The 14,086-nt window shown below is 50.5% G+C and overlaps 1 protein-coding gene across 1 annotated transcript; it reads left to right on the top strand.

Moving 5' to 3' along the window:
• Nucleotides 1–2,158: 2,158 nt before the first annotated feature.
• Nucleotides 2,159–13,140, top strand: STARD5 (StAR related lipid transfer domain containing 5). The gene is made up of 6 exons (XM_081229487.1): nt 2,159–2,278; nt 2,959–3,008; nt 3,362–3,494; nt 6,585–6,702; nt 7,556–7,649; nt 12,193–13,140. Exons 1-6 carry the CDS (start codon nt 2,180–2,182, stop codon nt 12,338–12,340), a joined length of 642 nt encoding a protein of 213 aa, XP_081085613.1. The 5' UTR covers nt 2,159–2,179; the 3' UTR covers nt 12,341–13,140.
• Nucleotides 13,141–14,086: the final 946 nt, after the last annotated feature.

Genomic DNA, 14,086 nt, shown 5'->3' with positions numbered 1-14,086 from the left:
TTTTATTTGGTGGCGGTAAGAATTTAAATAATTTTAAGTTATTTTAAAGTTAAGTTTGAAAATACCATTTGTTTCCTTCATAGAGAGTGAATTGCTCTTGATTAAAACAGTCCACTCATATCCGCTCATACTTCTAGTTCCCTAGGCTGGCTCTATTGAGCATTTCCGGTCTGTGCCAGCCCCACCTTTTTGCATCTGGACCACACTATATTAATGGCTACATAATAATCTAATAAATGGATATCCTGTAACTTTGTTTAATCTATTGACAAACACTAGGTTGTTTCCAGTTGCAAGATCAATCTTACACATCTGTGTGCAGGAGTCGCTGGGTCAAAACAAAAAGTAAATTAAAATTTTAATACATGTTATTTTGCTCCCAGAAGGTTACATAAATTTACACTCTCACCCACAGAGTGCAAAAACAACTGTATAAAGTTGTATAAAAACAACCGTTTCTCCATACACTCATCAACATGGAATTAACCGCTGTCAGATTTGTCAGCCTCTTGTTTGTCCTTTGTTTGTCCTCTGAGGGACAAACCTCTTCAGATCTGTCCCTCAGATAGGTGTAGAAAGTGTCCCCTTGTTTTAAGTTGTAATTCCCTAACTATGAGGGTGGTTCTGCATCTTCTCATATCCTTGTTAGCCATGCTAATTTATTTTTCTGCAAAGTGTCTGTTCATATCTGATGCGTTCCTTTTGTCTGTTGGGTTATTTGAAGATGACTTAATGATTTGTAAGAGCACTTGGTACATTAAGAAAACTTCCTTTTAGTTAGAATACGCTCTAATTTTTCCCTCAGACTTTTTATGAGATTTTGATGTGCTTAATTTTTTAACCATGGTTAACTTATTGGTCCTTTTTTTTTTTAATGGCTCCAAGGTACATTCACATGCATTTCTTCACTTGCCTATCACAGTGGCATGGAGAGACATTCATTATGGTCCCATTTCACCTACAAGCAAACAGGCTAAGTGACCTGCTCAAAAGCACACGGCAAAGTGTGGGTGAAACCAGGTCTAGAACTTGGACTCCCTAATTCCCCATCCGGCTTCTTAACACCTGGCGGCCCATCACATCTTCCAAAAAGGGGTTTCAAGTAGTCGTTTTCTTTACACCATTTTTTTTCAAACATTTAAATGAAATAATAAGCACACACAACAGAAAATACAAACTGATCTCAGTGTTGACCTTTTCAAATATTTAGTTGGTTATAGCGCTGAAGAGGAGGATAGGATAGGAGGCTGGAGGGATGTGACCCCCCCACACTCACCCTCCAAGGTAGATGCCACACAGAGGCACAGAACCCTGCGACCTCTTATCTGGAGCCCAGCTCTCTCCCAGATGCCAGCGTATCCCACTGTCTCCCGGACATCACATAGAGGTCTTTCAGGCACCTTCAACTGAACATGCCCAGAACTGAACGCACCATGTTCCCCCTCCAGCCTGTCTTGTCCCCGGCTCAGCTAAGCCACCCGTGGCTCAAGCCAGAAGGTGGGAGTCACGATGCTTCCTGCTCCTCCGGCCTCCACCATCTGTCACAGAGATCTCTACGTTCTACCTTCTAAGCACTTTACGAGGGGTCCTCTTCTCTCCACCCCCACTACCCAGCCCTGCTCCAGGCCACCCCCATCTCTCCCACTGTCGCTGCAGCTTCCTAACGGGCCTCCCAGTCTCTACGCTCATTCCCTCTTGCACCCCTGCAACGGCCGCCCTAGAAAGGTATTTCGGATGGAAATTTCTCCGTCGTCCCGCCTGGCTGAAAGCCTCTGTGCATTCAAGACAGAAGTCCACACTCCTTACACAAGTCTACGACGTTGCCCACGACCTGGCCCGGCCCACTTGGCTCTCCACCACTGGCCGTCTCAAGTTCCGGAGTCCCAGAGCCCCTCCCTGAGCTGGGACAGGCGAAAAGCAGGTCCTGCAGGACCCTGCGGGGCGCGTCAGGGCAGAGGGCGTCCTGCAGTGACCGGCCGGTGATCTCCGGCCCTGCCAATCTCAGAGAGGGGCAGGGTCTGTCTGATGGTCTAGGCCAATCCCAGAGCGGGGGCGGGGCTGGGGGCGGGACTCTGGGCTCCTCGGCTGGCCCGGGCTTTCCGGCCTCCCCTACCTAAGTGCCCGGCCGCCACCGCACACCGCACCTGCTCCACAGCAACCTCGTGCAGCTCTCGGCGCAATGGATCCGGCGTTGGCCGCGCAGATAAGCGAGGCGGTGGTGAAGAAGATGCTCCAGTACCGGCGAGACGAGTCAGGATGGAAGATTTGCCGGGAAGGCGTGAGTGAGGAGCTGGGTAGGAAGGGGTCGAGGGGCCTTTGCTCCCTGGGGCCGGGGTTCCAGAAGCCCCCAGGCTGCTCTCTCCTGGAGATTTTCTGCGTTCCATCCTCCAGAGCTAGACTGAGGAGGAGATTGCACTGGGCGTTGTTTCCTTAAAAAAATATCGGGCCTGTTTTGCACACAATGACCGCCCCCGGGAGATAAGTATCCGTTCCTTTCTTTGAAAGACTTGGCCAAGGTCACCTGGCTGGTAAATGGTTAGGATGGAACCGGAAGCACCAGGCTCCAAAGGCTTTACTCCTTTCCTCAGAGCAGGAGCCCCTCTCTGCCTTCCCAGGAGGGTGGCAGAGGGATGGTGCTGCTCACTGGACACTTAGGATTTTTAACAAACAGACCTAAATTGCCCGAGGAAACAAGATGCATGGTGGTTTTTAAGGTGGTTTGAAAACTCCCCAGCGCTCTTCAAGTCAGCCATATAAGATCCCTTTGTCCATCACATCCTCCTGGGGGCAGCTTTGTCCTGGACCAGTCCCCACTCTGCTACATGTCAGTTGGGTACCTTGGAGATTTGCACCTCTTGGGGCTCTCGACTTTTCTTCCATAAAACAGGGGATTGGGCCTGGTGATCTCCCAAGGGCCCTTCTAGCTCTAAAATTTTGCATTTCTGTGCCTTTTGACAGAACGGAGTTTCAGTTTCCTGGAGGCCGTCTGTGGAGTTTCCAGGGAACCTGTAAGTTCACCCCTTGTTCAAAGCTTATCAAAGGTGCCACACCTTTTCTGCTGTTTCTGTGTGTTTGCTTCCTAAGAGACTCCAGTCAACCCTAGCACCTGGAATCAACTTGCCAGTTATCTTCCAGAAAAGTTTCCATGTTTAACTACATCATTTCCTCAAACTATATTCTTATGAAAGCTTGACGTCCGTCCATTTCTGCAGGCCTGAGGGGAGGTGGGCTGGTAAATGTCAGCCCCTTCTCTGCAAGGCTGTCTTAAAGAACAGTGACAGACGTGACTTCTAGTCCTTATATATAATCCCAGGATAAACAAGTTTGATGCCTTGGGGTCACATTCCTCTTTGTGCTCCAGGTACCGAGGAGAAGGCATTGTGAATGGGACACCAGAGCAGGTGTGGGACTGTGTGAAGCCACTTGCTGGGACCCTACGAGATAAGTGGGATGAGAATGTGAACAGTTTTGAAATTATCGAAAGCATCACTGATGTAAGTCTTTCTAAGCACTGTTATCGCTAGACAGTAACCTGACTCTGTTCCCTCTTCGGGGGGCCAGTGACACCCTTAGGCGAGAGGAGTACACCGTGAGCCCCTGATGCCCAGCACACAGGTTGCCCACTGTTTGACACTCAAACCCAGCCTCGGCCCAGGTACAGGTAGGTAACAATGAGACCCAGAGAGGTAGAGCTGCCCTAAACAGAGCTGAGAGAACATAGCAGTGGATGGTGAAAGCAGGAGTGCAGAGTGAACATGAGCTCTGAGGATGCTGAAGCAGTGCCTGGATTGGACACGTCAGCTCTAGTTTGAAATATTGCCCGTTACTGGGACCATGGTAATGAATTGAGTCCTGGCCAAAGAGTCAGGATTCTCTGCCAGCTGTAACGCAGTGCCAGGTGGCAGATGCTGGATGACAGTTGCTCCACTGGTAAAATGTGTGGTATCTACTCTGGTGCTGCCCCGGAGAACTTTCTGCTATGATGGAAATATTCTACAACGGCGCTGTTCAATACGGTAGCCACTAGCCCCATGTGGCCACAGAGCATTTGAAAGGTGTCTAGTTTGAAGAAATAAATTGTTAATTTTATTTAATTTTCATGACTCGATGTAAATTTAAATAGCCACATGGAACTAGTGGCTACCATATTGGACAGCAAAGATCTAGTTTGTCCTGCCCTGGGATCCTCTGTAGTATTAAGTATCCACCTCCTTTTGATTATAGAAGTTAAGGAGAAAAAAACAAAACAAAACATAGCCAAAACAAATGAAAAAGTTGCCCTGGGGAAATGTTGCCAGCTTTTTTTGATTTGCATGGTGCCTTGATTTTGACATCTGTGGACATGGTACCCTCTTGGGTGTTTCTGTAGATGGTGCTGTGAAACCTCAAGCCATAGTTCTTTACTGGTCAATCCGTAGGACCCAAGTGTTCTTAACCTTGATTGACCAAGAATTCACATTTCAGTTCATTATCACAAATTATGTCAGTGTTTCCTGAAGGGCGGGGCACATAATGTTGGGGCACTAGGTGATACAGTGTATTAGGTCTTTAACAGTCAAAGCTGAAATTGAATCACACATAGCGAGGTCACCCCATTTCAAATCTTCTTCAATCTCTCTGATAACTTGAAGGGAAAAGTCTGGGATAGGTGCTAATGTGCCTTTGACACCTGTTTAACACTTGCGAATCTCCATTATAACAAACAGACAGCTGGCCTCAGGCTCAGAATTAGAACCCAAAAATCCCTTGTGTGTGTATATATATATATTTACAGTTGTCTTTTATTTATGCCAAGTGGTACCTTTTTTTCATTTCCAGTAGTTAAATAGCTTCCTTTTTAAAATAAGTTTAAGTTTTAAAAAGTGAGCACATTTAGGTAAAAATATTAAGTGAACAACAGGATAGGTGCTACCAGAGATAGGAAAAAATTGTGAAGATAGTATACAAATAACTATACACAAATGCTTGAAGTTGAGGAAACATGGGTTAATGCCCTTTGAAACATAATGGAAATGTAATAACAGAATGACAGCATGATTTTGACAAATCTCAAATATCCTAATTCTAAGATTGATAGATAGTAGATGGATGGATGGATGGATGAGATACAGAGCCATGCCACAAGTTTGTGGCAGTTATAACACGTGCTGCTGCTTTCAGCATTTCTTACCAATATGTCCTCTTCATCTTGTTCTCCAGACACTGTCTTTCAGGATTGATGGATTTTGTAGCAATAATCAGGAGTGGAAGCTGTATAGTTTTTTTTTTTTTTAAATCTCATCACTTCTGCCATTCCTACTACAAACTACTAGAATTCAGAAAAGGCAAAATAACCTTGTTTCTAGCAACAAGCTTTGGCCTTTAAAAAGAATATATGCTTTAAGAGAGGGGAAAACATGGAAATTCTAACTCCAGTGTGCAGTGCCTTGGTTAAATATTGAAATCAGCATCCCTCAGTGTCCCTTTGGCCACCTGGGGGATTTTACACCCTAGGACAGTGTATGATTGGAAGATTCCAGATGGGTAGGGTATGTGGCACCTTTTTCAAGTGGGAAAGGGAAACCTGCATGAAGGTGCAGGCTGTTCTCAGGCAGGTCATTCTAGGAAGGACACATGGAGGATGAGCCATCTGGAAACTGATTCCCAGTGCTCCCAGAGCCCGCTGGAAAGTTCTCAAGTGCCCCCAGGGATTGCACGCCCACCTGGAAGACTTATACCCAGGGTCAGAGTTTTCTCAGCAACACACGGTGCCCCTAGTCTTAATAGCCAAAGAGGCAAGAGACCTTCTCGCCTGCTCCCCAGAGGTCTCCCCAGGACTGTCCCATCCTCGGGCCTGACCTGTACCTTGTGACCTTGAAAGGACTGGGGTCCTGCTGGAGGAGGGGAATCATGGGATAAAGCATGGGGTGGGTTTGAAGGGCCCTTGGCTTGTAAAGTGGGAGAATGGACTTGGTGGGATATTCTGAGATGGAGTGCAGTTCAGGGGGTGCTCCCTCCCAGGGCTGGGGCTGGGAGAAACCAGAAAGCTGCCCAGGACACACATTTAAGGAGGCACTGCTCTCAGGGTTAGGCAAGTACCAGGTCGGCCTTAGCAAGGAATGGCCTTTCTTGCCTCACCCTACTCCTGGCCCTATTCAAGCCTCATCTCCACCCTGAGCTTTGTGGTGAATTCCTTCACCTCTCCAAGCCTCAGTTTCCTCACCTGTTAAATGGGTTCATGAAACCTATTTCTCAGTTGCAAAGGACGACTGAGAGCTTTGTCCAGCCAGGCTCTTACTACTTGCTCAGTTAATGGCAACTCTCATGATCTTCTGAGACATAAGCTCAGAGTCGTCCTGATCAGCCATGGGCAGCCCGTGTCACAACCCTGGATTCTACGAGCTGGGTGTGTTGCCATGACCCTTGGCACATCCAGGAAAGTTCATTCTAGACCCTCCAGGTCACAGCGCCACCCTGCTGTCAGTGCTATTCCCATTTTCCAGACCCTGGGGTATTGGGACAGGGTGGTGAGCTCCCAGTCGAGTTGGGGTGGGGAGCACATGCGCGGCCATCAGACGCAGCTGGATCCCCCTTTGCTCTGACAGACACAGTGCGTCAGCAGAACCACCACCCCCTCGGCTGTCATGAAGCTCATCTCTCCCAGAGACTTTGTGGACCTGGTGCTGGTCAAGACGTATGAGGACGGGACCATCAGTTCCAATGGTGAGTGACGGCAGGGCTGCTGCAAAGCCTTCGTGGGATGCTGGGTTCTGTCTCCTCCACACCCGCCCAGCTCTTCAAGGAAAGCCGACCAGCTGGAAATCCCTGGAGCACTCACAGCCTGGGTCCCTTTTTCTGTGCCAGCCTCCCCTTGTCAGGTTTGGGGAGATTCTGTGCCAGGGAGGTCTGAGGTGGGAGAGTCCACACACTAGTAATTTTAGTTATAAATCGCAGATTTCGTCAGCACCCCGTTTTCATCCCTGCTGAGGCGCATAGTTTGTACGCTAGACATGCGGGGTACGGTTTGGCTCCAGGGAACCCCAGGGTGCGGTGATTCCCTGCACCCACGGAGCACCTTCCCGAGAGGGCTGTGGGGCTGTCCACTCTCCTCCTTCCCACGAGGAACAGAGTTCCTGCCTCTGCACTTTTGATGGTGCCTCCCGCTGAAAGCCACAGCACCTGCCACTCTTCTGAATCTTCCACACGGGGGTAGGTTGTGTGTCCATCCACACCTCTCTCGGCTGCGATTTGAGAGCAGTCCCTTCATTCTCCTGCCCCCAAGCCTCATAGTCTGAAATGTTCTTTTCTCTAATATTCCAGCAGGCTTGGGGAAGCTGTGGACATGAGTATGTGCGTGTGTGTGCGCGCACGAGTATGTGTGAACGTGTGTATGAGTGTGAGGGACAGGGGGGTTGCAGTAGGAAGAGCTCAGGGCCAAGTGGCAGGGTCGTCCTCTGACGCCTGGGCTCCAGGTGACTGGTCTGTACCCACCGTGAGTGCCCGGTAAGGCCCTTCAGCGGCAGTGGCCCAACTGCCCGAAGTTGTAGCTCGCTGACCGTCTTTCTCTGTCTTCCAGCTACCAGTGTGGAGCATCTGTTATGTCCCCCAAAGCCAGGTTATGTGAGAGGATTTAACCATCCCTGTGGTTGCTTCTGTGGACCTCTGCCAGGGTAAGGATAACCTCTTGGATTGAATGATGTGCCCAGACCTAACTGGGGCTTCACTGAGGACATTCTACTCAAAGGCAGCATTAATGATGATTTGCAGTAATAAAAATGCCTCGCCACTCTGTAGGCCTTGATGTTACAGAACCCTATACATACACATTGGTGACGTAACACGCCAAAGTTCTAGGCACGTGGGAAAGAATTATGGGGAAGTGTCATTATTTCTGACGTGGGGAACCCTCCCTCCGGCCCCAGGCAAGCTGAGCAGATGTCACAGTGCCATTTAGCAAATGAGGAAACTGAGGCTCGGGGAAGTTAGGTGGTCTGTGCAGGTCGCAGGCTGGCCATGCGGGCCCCGGGCACCCAGGCTTCTCCTCCATGTTCTTAGTGCTCTCCACCAGCCTGGAGCAGCCAAGAGCTTAGCTGTCCTCACCCCGAATCCCACACGGGGCTCTTCACCCCTCACCGAGGAATGGGGTGGAGATGCTCGGGGCTAAAGGGCGATTCTCAGAGCACACCGTGAGTCAGCCCCAGAACTGAGCTCAGAAAGGGTTCTGTCCCCATTTTCTCGCAGGTCATGGCCAGGTTCTTTTTGGGTTCTTGGTTTCTTGGTTTTGGCCTCACCGAGCAGCATGCGGGATCTTAGTTCCCTGACCAGGGATCGAACCCACGCCCCTTGCAGTGGAAGCACGGAGACATAACCACTGGACCACCAGGACCAGGTTTTTACCAGGAGCTTTCCATGTAATAATAACCCAAAGGTCACTGGTTTATCCTGGGAACCACTCAAGTTGACAAAGAAAGAAACTGTAGCTGAGGCTCTGTCCCTGTCACCCTGCAACCCACAAACAGACACCAGCAGGGGAAACATCGATGCCGTCACCGCGCAATCCCAGGAGAAGGGTTTTGGTGCCATAGCATTGTACCGAAAACCCACATCCCACACCGCCACGTAACACTTCTGGCTAAGCTGGCTTTTCAGACGTCTTGTTAAACGTAGCAAAACTTTATGAGTTTGAAAATAATAGCATAGCTGCAAGCCAACACAGCTCCCCTCACCATGCGCACACACACACACACACACAGGAATTTTCAGAATAAGAGTCAGAGCACTTTCCCCTTAGGGGCTGAATTCTATGGATATCTTCCTTGGGGAGAACACACAGTTTGATGAGTATCACTATGCCTCATTCCAGAGAGCAAGAATTGATTGCACAGACTTTGTAGCTGGGTCACTTAGAGCCAGAAAGATCCCACAAAACCCAGCTAGTGTGGAGGTTTTTTTCTTAAGACATTTTTAAAACATTTTTATTATATATGTTACAAATATTTCTTCCCAATATGTTCCATATACATACATATATATATATAGCTTGTTTTATTTTTTTGGCCGCTGCAGTGGAAGCGTGGGGTCTTAACCACTAGACCACCACACCAGGGAAGTCCCTAGTGTGGAGGTTTTGACTCAGCTCGCTTGAAAGCATTTTATGTGGATCTGAAACCTGGGACAATGATGGTTCCCATCACTCTATGAATATAGGCCTGTTCTAGGTGCTGTGGATTCAAGAAATGACAGGAACAGCAGCACATGTTTACACATCCCTCCTGTGTGTCAGGCACTCTTCTATTCTTTATATTTTATAATTTAATTCATTTTTATTCTTATAACAATTCTAAGGTACTGTTATTACCTTCAGTTTTTATCTGAGGACTCTGGGCACAGAGAGGTTATCTAACTTACTCAAAATCACACAACCAGGAGCTGGTCAAGCTATAGCATCTGACTCCAAAATCTGTGCTCTTAATCTAGATATTGACCCCTCAAAACAGATAAGCCTTCTTGGAACTCAGATTCTAGTGGGAGCAGGGTAGACAGACAAAACACAAGCACCATAATTATATCAGATGTACGTGCTTGTAATGATCAGATTTTAAATGATTTGGAGAAAACTGAAACCAGATAAAGGTGCCAGGGAGGGATGGGGGAGCTAGACATCTGGGGGGTCACCAAAGGCCCCCCTGATAGGACGTTTGACCAAAGCACAGCACAGGGAGCCTTGGGGATGGAAGGGGGCTGGGGGGAGTGGGTTCTTGGCAGAGGGATAAGCAGGTCCAAAGTCCCTGAGGTGGGGGCAGGCAAGGGGCATTGAGGGAACGGCATGGAGGCCGTTGTGCCAGATGGCAGTGAGCAGGGGGAAAGGCAAGGAGATCCGGTCACCGAGGCAGCAGTGCCCACACCTTGGCATCATGGGCGCTGCCGTCGGAGTCGGATGGGGAGCTGGTGGGGAGTCTGGAGCAGTATGTGCTCTGAGCTGGGTGTCCAGTGCTGCGATGCCTCTGGGGTGGGCGAGGTGGTGAGCCAGAGCAAGGGGGCTAATTACAGGTGAGGGATGGTGGTGCCTGAGTTGAGTGGCTGCAGCGGACAGGGCAGAGCTGTCGGGTTCTGGTTGTTCTCCAGGCGGGGGGGGGGGGGGGGGGGGGGCGGCTGGTGTTTGTAGCAGGGGCAGCGTAATCACTTCGTGAATGCAGCCCTGCTCTGTGCCCAGCGAGTCTGCTGAGCGCTCTGCACGTGTTATCTCACGGATCCTTAACAACAAGGACCAGTGGTGGACGCTGTTATCTAGCCCAGCCTTCTCCATGGGGAGACCAGGTGATTCCAGCATCTCTCTGAGCCCCCCTTTGCCCTCTCTGTTAATGATGTCCAAGCGAGAAGCACTCTTCACCGTGACCACTCTGTAAGGTACCGAGTTTGCCTCTTCCACCCGGCCTGTTGCGTGTTTACCTCCTACCAAGCCCCGTCCTCACCCAGAGGAAAGCATGGTCACTGGGCAGACTTTCCCCCTCACCTGTTCAGGCCAAAGAGGACAGCACTGAGAGGTATGAGGGCTTGAGTGAGCCCGGAGAGGAGGATCAGAGAGAAGACAGACGGTCCCAGCAAAGGTGGAGGGGCTGGGGGTTGGAATAGAGTCCGATGATGCTGAGGCTTTGGGATGGAAGGCAGTCTGTGCCCCCCCCACCCCCGCCCCGAGTTCAGGCTCTGTGCAGAGAAGGCATGAGCAGAGGAGAGACGCCTGCCCAGCCAGCACCGTCCTGCACTGTCATTCATCTGCTGGTCCCCGGCCCTGTCTGTGCATCTGGGAGGGAGGGCAAGGTTCTAAAGGGTCTCCACTTCTCAGCCCTTGACCTCCAGGATGTCAGGAAACATTTGATGGGCAGGTGCAGTGCTCCGTGGGGTTCCTGATGAGATTCTGAGGCTGCTGACAATTCCATTCAAATGAAACGCCAAATGGTCTCCGCAAAGCCCGTGTCTTTGTTGTCCTGGCAATCGGGAAGTTTGTGACACTGAAGACCCCTTGTCCCTACCAAGTTAGGTCCCACCTCCTCCCGTGCGTGCCCCTCACTGAATCTGACTCTCGCTGGTGGGCTTCACTGCCCTTGTGCCCCTGAGCATGAGGCCACTACGTCTGCAGCCCAGGGAGGTCCGCTGAGTTGCTAGGTTGGTGACCAGACCCTGCCTCTCGACTTCAGCACAGGTCTGTGCCATGTTCCATGTTGTGGCCTCCCTCGGGGCTTCTGCCACCCCCAGCCGAAGCCCCTTCACATGTGCGCAAGTTATGTGTCAGGTCTCTAAGTCAACCCTTCTCACATTTTTGGTCTGAGGCTCCATTACACTCTTAAATATTATTCAGGGCATCAGAGGGCTTTTGTTCATGTGGATTATATCCATCAGTATTTACTACATTTGAAATTAAAACTGGGATATTTAAAAAACATTTATTTTAAAATAATGATAATACATGTATTATATGTTCACATAAATATTTTTGTGAACAGTAACCATATTTTTCTAAAGAGGAAAAATAGTGAAGAGTGGCCCTGTTTGACATTTTGGGAAATCTCTTCAATGTCAGGTTTAACAGAAGCTCATATCTGCTTTTGCATTCAGTCTGTTGTGATATCACACCTCATGTAGCCTCTGGAAACCTCCTCCGGAAGCTGTTGACAGCTCCATTCAAATAAAATACACAGTGGTCTCCACGAAGCCCATGCCTTCGTGGTCCTGGCCAAGAGAAAATTTGTGAGAGTGAAGTATACGCTGAGAGAATGGGAGTGAAAAAGGCAAAGCACATCTTCGTGCTGTGATGAAAATAGCTATGACCTTGCAGACCCCTTGAAAGGGTGTCAGGAGCCCCCAGGAGCTGCCAGACCATTTGGAGAACCGCTGCCCTACATGGACAGAGGGCAGCATTGTGTCTGTTCCTCCCAGGACCCGGTACAGGAGTGAGTTCTCTGAAAGCCTTTGCCGAGTGAATCGGGCACAGGGAACGAATGACCTTCCTGGGCTGGAACTGGGGGGTCGTCCTCGCTCAATGGCCTGGCGGGGCCATGGAAGCATCCGTGAGAGGACCTGCTTCCATCCTGAAAAGAAGCAGGTCCAGAGGGATGCCCTGGGCAGTGAACCCAGTGAAACCCCTGGGTCTGGACCATTCCCCTGGGCGGGCTTCTCTGCTCCAGACACATAACAGCCCTGGCCTTGCTTTCACAGGGAGCCCGACAAGACCAGCCTGGTCACGTTCTTCCAGACCGACCTCAGCGGTTACCTTCCGCAGGGCGTGGTGGACTCCTTCTTTCCCCGCAGCATGGCCGGGTTTTACGCCAACCTCCAGAAAGCAGTGAAGAAATTCTATGGCTGATGTCCTGGCTGGTGGGCCGAGAACTGCCATGACTCCTGTGGAGCTGCCATTGTTGGGACGCAGCTGGAGAGCCTGGGAGAACACGGGCTCCTTTGGAACCGCTCTACCTTTGGGACCCACCGGTGACCAGTTCATCTCCAGGGACATCAGCCAGAGGCGGCCCCGGCCCCTCCTGTGCCTCCTTCCACTTGGGCGGGGCTGCTGTTTCCCAAGCACCCCTCCTCCAGCAGGGTGCCCCCCAAGTCCCCCGGCCACCGGACAGGGACTCTGCCCGGGCACCGTGCGACGCTCGCGGGTCCAAAGCCTTTCTGTGCCGATCACTCTCAGAGACCACGTCTCCCCGTTTGTTGAGAAGAATCACCATCAATCCCGAAAACCTGGCTCAGCCCCTTGGTAGCATTCAAGCTCTCAGTCCTGTGCCACAGATATCCGGATGTATGTTTCTGATACCATGCCAGACTTTCCCCCTTAAAAGACGTCAGCTTGGCAAAATGATGCTTAAAAAATGAGATAAGCATTCAGGAAAAAACACTTTCAATACTCCTTTTGTTGTCTCTTCTATTCAAATCATTTTTCTTTCTTTTTCCCCCGGCATGAGTTAACTTTCAGGCGCCCCAGGGAAACCAGGCCGTTTGAATCTGCCCAGGCAGCGCTCTGGAATTGATTCTGGGCTCAGGGCACCTACAAGGGGAACTTGGAGGAGAGCCTCCTCTCCCCTGGGCATTTGCCGGTTCTTGTGTCTGTTATAGAAGATGGAACAGGAGTCCTCTGGCCTCCAGGACCTGGTGAGCCTGTACTGCTGTCAGCGGGAAGGACAGAAGAGCAGATGCCCCACCCCCAGCAGTGCTGGCTAAAATCCCCCCCAGGCCCTGCTGCAAGATAAAACGACCCGGAAAAGGCTATGCCCAGCCCGGTGCATCATCGGAACCAGGGAGCACAGCCTTGCCACCTGGAAGGGGCTTCAGCAGCCACACGACTCCCTTTCCTTCTCTCCTGTCAGGGCCACACAGTCCTGTGTGGAATTCTCCAACATTCCCCACAAGCTCCTCCATGGGCCCACCAACTTGCTGGTGAGGGAGGCCCCACGTGTGTTTGACCAGAGTGCACTCGTATTGCAGTTTCTCAGGTTACTAGCACCCTGTGCAGAAAACTTCCAGAGTCCTCAGCCTTTGCGCCTCCAGATGGAAAACATTCCCCTTGTATCAGAGTATCTTGCTTCCCCACCTTTGAGTCCTGGGGTGCCTGTCTTCTGAATGTGCCGAGGTCTGAGCAAGCTTTAAAACATGAAAGCTCAGTGTCAGGGGGTTAGAAAGCCTACTTTCTAATGCAGCTGCAGATCCCACAATCATGCCATGAAGATCATCCAGCTAACTCCCTCTTCTCATCAAGACATCTTCACAGGACTCTTGTATGTACTTAGATTTCATTCATTCATTCGCCAAGTACTTAATGGGTCCTTAACCCTGTGCCAGACGTTGTTCTGTATCAACTCATCACAGTTTCATCTCCCAAACCCAGCCAATTCTGGGCACGCCAGCCCAGGAGACCCAGGAAGGTGGTGGTCTTACCAAGATGGAGCCACCTGTGCTGCCCCCTCTGGCCAGGAGGGGAGGTCAGCCTCCCAAGAACACGTCTCACTGGGCCCACTGCATGGACTGCACCTGCACTGCTGCTACGTGCATCTGCTGGCAGTGGGTTAAACTGGATTGAGCACTGGACCAACAGTCAGAAAACATGCAAGTGGTC

This window comes from Mesoplodon bidens (genome assembly GCF_964165515.1).
Source record: "Mesoplodon bidens genome assembly, chromosome: 3".
NCBI classification, from domain to species: Eukaryota; Metazoa; Chordata; class Mammalia; order Artiodactyla; family Ziphiidae; genus Mesoplodon; species Mesoplodon bidens.
This window is presented reverse-complemented; position numbering and strand designations above follow the sequence as displayed.

Coding starts and splice junctions, on each gene's coding strand:
- STARD5 (XM_081229487.1), top strand. CDS start 2,180: ATGGATCCGGCGTTGGCCGCGCAGATAAGCGAGGCGGTGGTGAAGAAG. Junction 6,703..7,555: donor CGGGACCATCAGTTCCAATG/GTGAGTGACGGC, acceptor TCTGTCTTCCAG/CTACCAGTGTGGAGCATCTG. Junction 7,650..12,192: donor TTCTGTGGACCTCTGCCAGG/GTAAGGATAACC, acceptor TTGCTTTCACAG/GGAGCCCGACAAGACCAGCC.